This window comes from Geospiza fortis, unplaced genomic scaffold (assembly GCF_000277835.1).
Source record: "Geospiza fortis unplaced genomic scaffold, GeoFor_1.0 scaffold428, whole genome shotgun sequence".
Taxonomy (NCBI): Eukaryota; Metazoa; Chordata; class Aves; order Passeriformes; family Thraupidae; genus Geospiza; species Geospiza fortis.
Window position 1 is genome coordinate 257,413 of NW_005054409.1, and position 5,554 is coordinate 262,966.

At 39.2% G+C, this 5,554-nt stretch overlaps 1 protein-coding gene across 1 annotated transcript in view; it reads right to left on the bottom strand.

Annotated features, from left to right (window-relative positions):
- UPF2 (UPF2 regulator of nonsense mediated mRNA decay) overlaps window positions 1-5,554 on the bottom strand; it is a 48,719-nt gene that overhangs the window by 6,517 nt on the left and 36,648 nt on the right. Inside the window, exons 19-20 of the mRNA XM_031061322.1 lie at window positions 4,662-4,803; window positions 1,156-1,276 (exon numbers count right to left, since the gene is read on the bottom strand). Coding sequence (XP_030917182.1) covers window positions 1,156-1,276; window positions 4,662-4,803 — 263 coding nt within the window. The remainder of the gene's footprint in view (window positions 1-1,155; window positions 1,277-4,661; window positions 4,804-5,554) is intronic.

The following is a 5,554-nucleotide window of genomic DNA, read 5'->3' on the forward strand; positions in this document are numbered from 1 at the left end:
CTGAAGAAAATAATTTAAAAGAAACACACAGATATCACATCTACTGGTCTGGCTGTTGTATTTAAAGAATAACTGCAGCATGCAGCTCATGTCTGAAAGAGCAGAATGCTGCAGCTGTTAATGAAACACCTGCAAGTATTGTGGCAATTCAGTGTACCTGAACACTTTGTATTCCTACAACAGCATTAGGTCACAGTGATATGAAAAAGCTAAATGGAAAGCACTGCTCATTTTATTGAGTTACATCTGGTTCATTTTTAAAAAAACATTTCTTTTAAACTGCAATCTTTTAAATTTTTTTTTGTACAAGCAGTGTCTGTATGAGGTCCCAACGGAGTGAGTGATCACCAGGACATTATCAAATGATCATAAATATGTACCATGAAGAAGCTGGAAATGCTACTGGAACACAGAAATAGTACATTACATTAACTTATTTGCAGTTTACAAAGACAGACCCATTAGGAGGTAAACTGTCCCTTTCCAGCTGCTGCTCCTATCAATCCACCTTCAAAATGAACTTGCAAAGAAAAGAGAAACTTGAAAGCAAATCTGCATTTCACCGAAACTCTGTCTATTCAAATGTGTGCTGCAGGGCTAATTTAATGTTTATTTGCCAGCTTTGAGTGAGAAAAGACATACAGTAAAGCCTCAGAACAACTATTAAGCAATCGGGAATGACTCTTTTCATGTTAATGCTGGTTTTGGCAAGCTCTTGCACACCATAAATTGAAAATTCTGCTCCGTCTTCCCCACCTTTACTATATTTATTTTCCATTCAGGGCATCAAATTCAGAGGAACAGCTGTCAAATTCACCCCACAGAAAGAGTATGAGAATTTCTACAGATATTAAAAAAACCAATCCTCTCCCCCTCTCATGGAGAAAGCAGACATGCATCTTTTGCCCTACAAATAGAGGCTCAGATTCTAGCAGCCATTTCACAACTGAAAAATAATCTTTTGGCTTCCAAACTGTCACAGAGGTACAGACACTGTGTTAGAAACACAAAACACTGCTTGGCATTTTAAGAGAATGCTTTAGAATGGAAACGACTGCCCAAGCACTCACTACAGAGATCATTATCTCTTTCAATTATGAAGATAATGACTTGCCTAGAACCAGAATTACCACATTTAAAGGAAGATTGTCCTACCTCCCACCGGTTTTAAAGATTAGATCTGCATTAGGTGCTCCCTTCGGATGCTGGTAACGAGGCCGCCGCTCACGATTCGTATTTGCTGGAGCTGGACGCTGTGCCAGAGACTGCAACATTTCTGGGATTTCAGGCAGAAGAAAAGGAAATAGAAGAAAGTTCAATACATTTTTCTATGGATCATTTTTACATACGAATTTACACATGCACATCTCACTGCCATTTACACTTATACCTTGCTGTAGAGTTAGCACTCAAGTTATTCTGCAAAAGTTAATTACAAAAAGTTACAAATTGCATGCACAGCTTTGATAAACCCAAGCTACCCCACAATATGAACTTGCATTTCCAGATGTTCCTGCAGAAGGAACTGCCAGCAATGGTTTTCATCACAGATGCTCAAGAAAAGACCTGCAATCTTTTCTTTCTAAACACATCAGGCACCACTTTCTTCATCAATGATCAGGAACAAAGACTCACAGCGGCACGAGTGGCCTCCACATTAAACCTCCCTGGAATAGTAACAACTGGACAATACTGCTGCCAATTAAAGACTCAGCAAGAAACCTGCCCTAAAATCAGGCATTGCCAGTCAGGTATTTAAGTCTAAGCTTGGCATAATTGGATCATTTTCCAGGGAAGACAGGCACCTGAAGAAGGTGACTCAGCTGACCTACATTGCACCAGCTGTCCCACGGGTGGAGTTTTTCACTTATAATTACAGATATAGGATGTGACCTCTGCCAATCTGTTAATACACCTAATAGAAAGTATTCCTACAGTCCACCTGAGCAGGGATCTGCATTACTCAGCAAACAGACAGATGGGATAAATGAAGGGGAAAAGTGGAATAAGCTGTTAAACAGATTATGTTTGAAAGTCTGCTCTGTCTGGTTCTCCAATCCCTGGTAATCTCATTGGAGACACACACCCATCACCTGCTGCACACACGCTGCTTTCATTGGGGCCAAACTAGAGACTCTAATGAGGTTCCCTCACCATTTACAGAATGCAGGTGGAACGTTCAGTGAAGTTATCCACCCAGTCTTGGAGAAACTGGGAAACTGTGACTGATTCAACATCTGTGTCAACAGTCAGTGAGCCCTGTATGCATGTTCTGTACACTGAATTCAGCACCTGGCAGCCACTAAACACTCTGACAGTCCATGTTTGTAAACATGGAACATCACCTTCCCACCAGGCCCGTGTGCCAGCAGAGAGCTCTGGGGGCAAGGAGAGACTCAGGAGGAAAAGCAGATGAGGGTACCCTGGCCAGGCAGCTGGGAGCAGCAAGCAGGGAATGAACAAGCACATGCACATCTGCCTCTTCTGCTTGCACAGAAGGGTAAAGGAAATACGGGACTGGGAAGTTCAGAACTGGAGAATGTAACAAGGCAGAGATGGCAGGGGAGCACAGTGGGTTTTCGAAGCTGAAGGCACATCACCAAACCTCCTTGGTTCTTTAGTGAAGAAAAAAAAAATAAACTGCACAGGAAAGTACCAGTCTAAACTAGAGAACCACCCAAGTTCCTAATAGTTCTTTAAATTAAAAAATCTTTGTAATATACTAAGCTTTGCTGAAACATTAAATCTTTATCTGATACTACTTTGAAGTACCTTGGTGAATTTCCATCTATTAGCTACCCTGTGCAGATGAAAAGAACAACAAGTACATGTGCAAACGTTGGGACAACCCTGAGGCATCCTTCCAGAAATTGAGAATTCTTTCTCCCTCAGTAACTTCAAAGCTTGAAACAGAAATTTAAACCCAACACTTTCATTCAATGAGTAGGTACCAACTTGTCACAGACAGGATGACTCTTCAAAAATAACAATCAACTGCACAAAACCTAAATAAAATATTGTTCCAAAGGTAAATGTAATTTGGTCTGTTTAATTTAGCCTGATTAAAAGGTCCTTCTTAATTTGGTTTTATTCTGTATATTACCCAGGTTAAGATGCATCAACAGCTGTTTTAAAAAGGGATGTCAATTATGGAAAAACCTTTTTCTTTTGTGTTGACTTCCTTCCTGTATTGTTTTATGCACAGCAACTAAATAAAAACCTATGAGAAAATTTTAAAGAAGCCTATTTCCAGTTATCAATTTGTATCAGTTTTCTGATTTTGTCCAAGAGACATAAATCAATGTGATCCTCTTTTGGCTATAAAGCACAATTGCTCACAATAAAGTCCTAGATTAAACAGATTCATTTTAGATATCAACAAAGTCATACAACAGTATAAAAACCAAATGCCTTGACCAGTAGAAATATTAGAAGTATCTAATGAGGAAAAACCCACAAAAAGTCTGAGAGAAGCACTAAAATGTCTAATTCTAGAGTCTCTCTCTACACTTTAAACAAATGGGCTTTATAAGAGCAATGTCTCAGGAAAGTTTCTGCTAATTACCACGTTCAACACTAAGAATACATTGTGTTACTACTTCAGAGCTCTGCAGACACTCACTTTGGAAGATACTCCTTTTTACAATTACAAGTTTAGTTCTAGTACTATAGAAGTTCTGCAAGAAGTACTGGATTCCATAGTGTTTTAAAATTAAAACTGCTTTAATTTCCCAGTTCTTGATGAACAGTGACCTTTCACTAAATGCCTTAAATGAGATTTCCTGCTAATTAACTACTTACACTGTGATTACCACCAAACTACAACACCTTTACAAAAAGAAGCAGAGCAAAAACTTCTGAGATGTTAAATGGAAACAGTAACATAAGACATCAGCTTTATTGGTCTGGCTTTGTTTACTATCTGAGTAAGCTGAGGGAAGTGGAATATGAAGGAAAGCACAACCCAAAACAAACCACCCAACAACTAAACACATGAGGTGCACCTGTTTGGGGACTCTATGATCTGCTGTATTAACTGTTTGCTTCCATCTGCCCAGGTTCCAAAGTGCCTGACTTGCATATCTTCAAACCACAAATTAATCATGTAATCTGTACAAAACCCTCACTTTGTTAATATATGCTTATGCTCCAGATTTGAGGACTCCTAGAACCTTTACAATATGAAGCTGAGGTAGTATTTTATATTTCTCTGAAGAACAATACCTCGGGACTTGCAAGACTAAGGAGTCTAAATATTACTAATAACTAAAACACCTATTAATAGTTTATAAGCAGAGCTTAAATTGCACAGAATTCATCTTGTATCCAACTCAACTGCCTTGCAGTAAACATCACATTGATTTTGTATTACCTTAATTTTAAAGAACAAGCTCAGTTCTTCCCCTTTCCCAGAATAAATGAAAATGATGACATTTGAGATCCACTTGAAAATTCCTTTTTATGGAACAGCTACAAAAACTTCTTCAAGTATAAAGACCAGGGAGGAAACAATAAATGACTAAAAGTAAAATACAGGTTTCCCATAAGTACTGCAAATCAATATTTAGAACTTCAGCTGCTAATCATCACAAATAATGCTTTCTGCAGATCCACAAAGGCTCCCCTGAAAATAAAAACTAAACCCTTGGTGATTTTCTTACCCTGATAGTCCTCTTGTTCCTGCCGTTCATTGATATCCAAAGTGAGCTTTTTCATCCTCATTCTCTCCTCCTGTTCTGCTTGCTGCTGGTTCCAATGGTTTGCAGCAAGTTGGGAAGACATGGGTACATTTAGGATCTTAAACTGCAAGTGAAAAGAAGATTTAAGTGCCCATCAGAGAAAAAAACCCAACCAATACAAAACAATCCAAAATACAGAAATGCTATGGTTATTTCTAGGTTATTTCACTGAGGTACTTTCTACAGAAGTTCCTACTGTGAAGTGTGTGTTGGTTTGGTTTGAACTTTTGTTTCACATAAAGCAGCATGAGAAAATGCAAGCCCTGCTAAAGACACAGAGAAACACAAAAAAGGCTGAGTTCAAGACCTATTACACACAGTATTCATGTGAACAAAACTGACTGTCTTTCCATAGGAAGGCACAGCCATATGCTTTATTTCTTATTTTCATACCAGCTGATTTGCCCACAGGGAATTGCCCTGGTCTTGAGGTCAAAGCACCACAGCTGGTTCAGAAAGCTGCATCTCCCTCTTCAGGTCTCTTCCTTCCAAAGAGATGAAGCCCCCTGAGCATAATATCTACTACTACCCCTTGTGATAACAGAGGAAAAACACTTCAAGCATTTCACACATTCCCTGGAATTCTCTTGCCAGTACATTTCTTTTTAAGAATAATTCTGGCTCCCCAGTGCTTCTTCTTAGTCTAGAGACAGCCATGGTGTCAGATTGGTCTTTTCCTCCTCCCCCATACCCAAATGTGCCCAGCACACATTCTGATTTAAACCCATGATCTGATTTGCCATAAGGCACACCAGGTAAGCTTGGCACTCCCACAGAAGTACCCTCTCTCTGGAAATCCAGCTGAAATTTTCAGG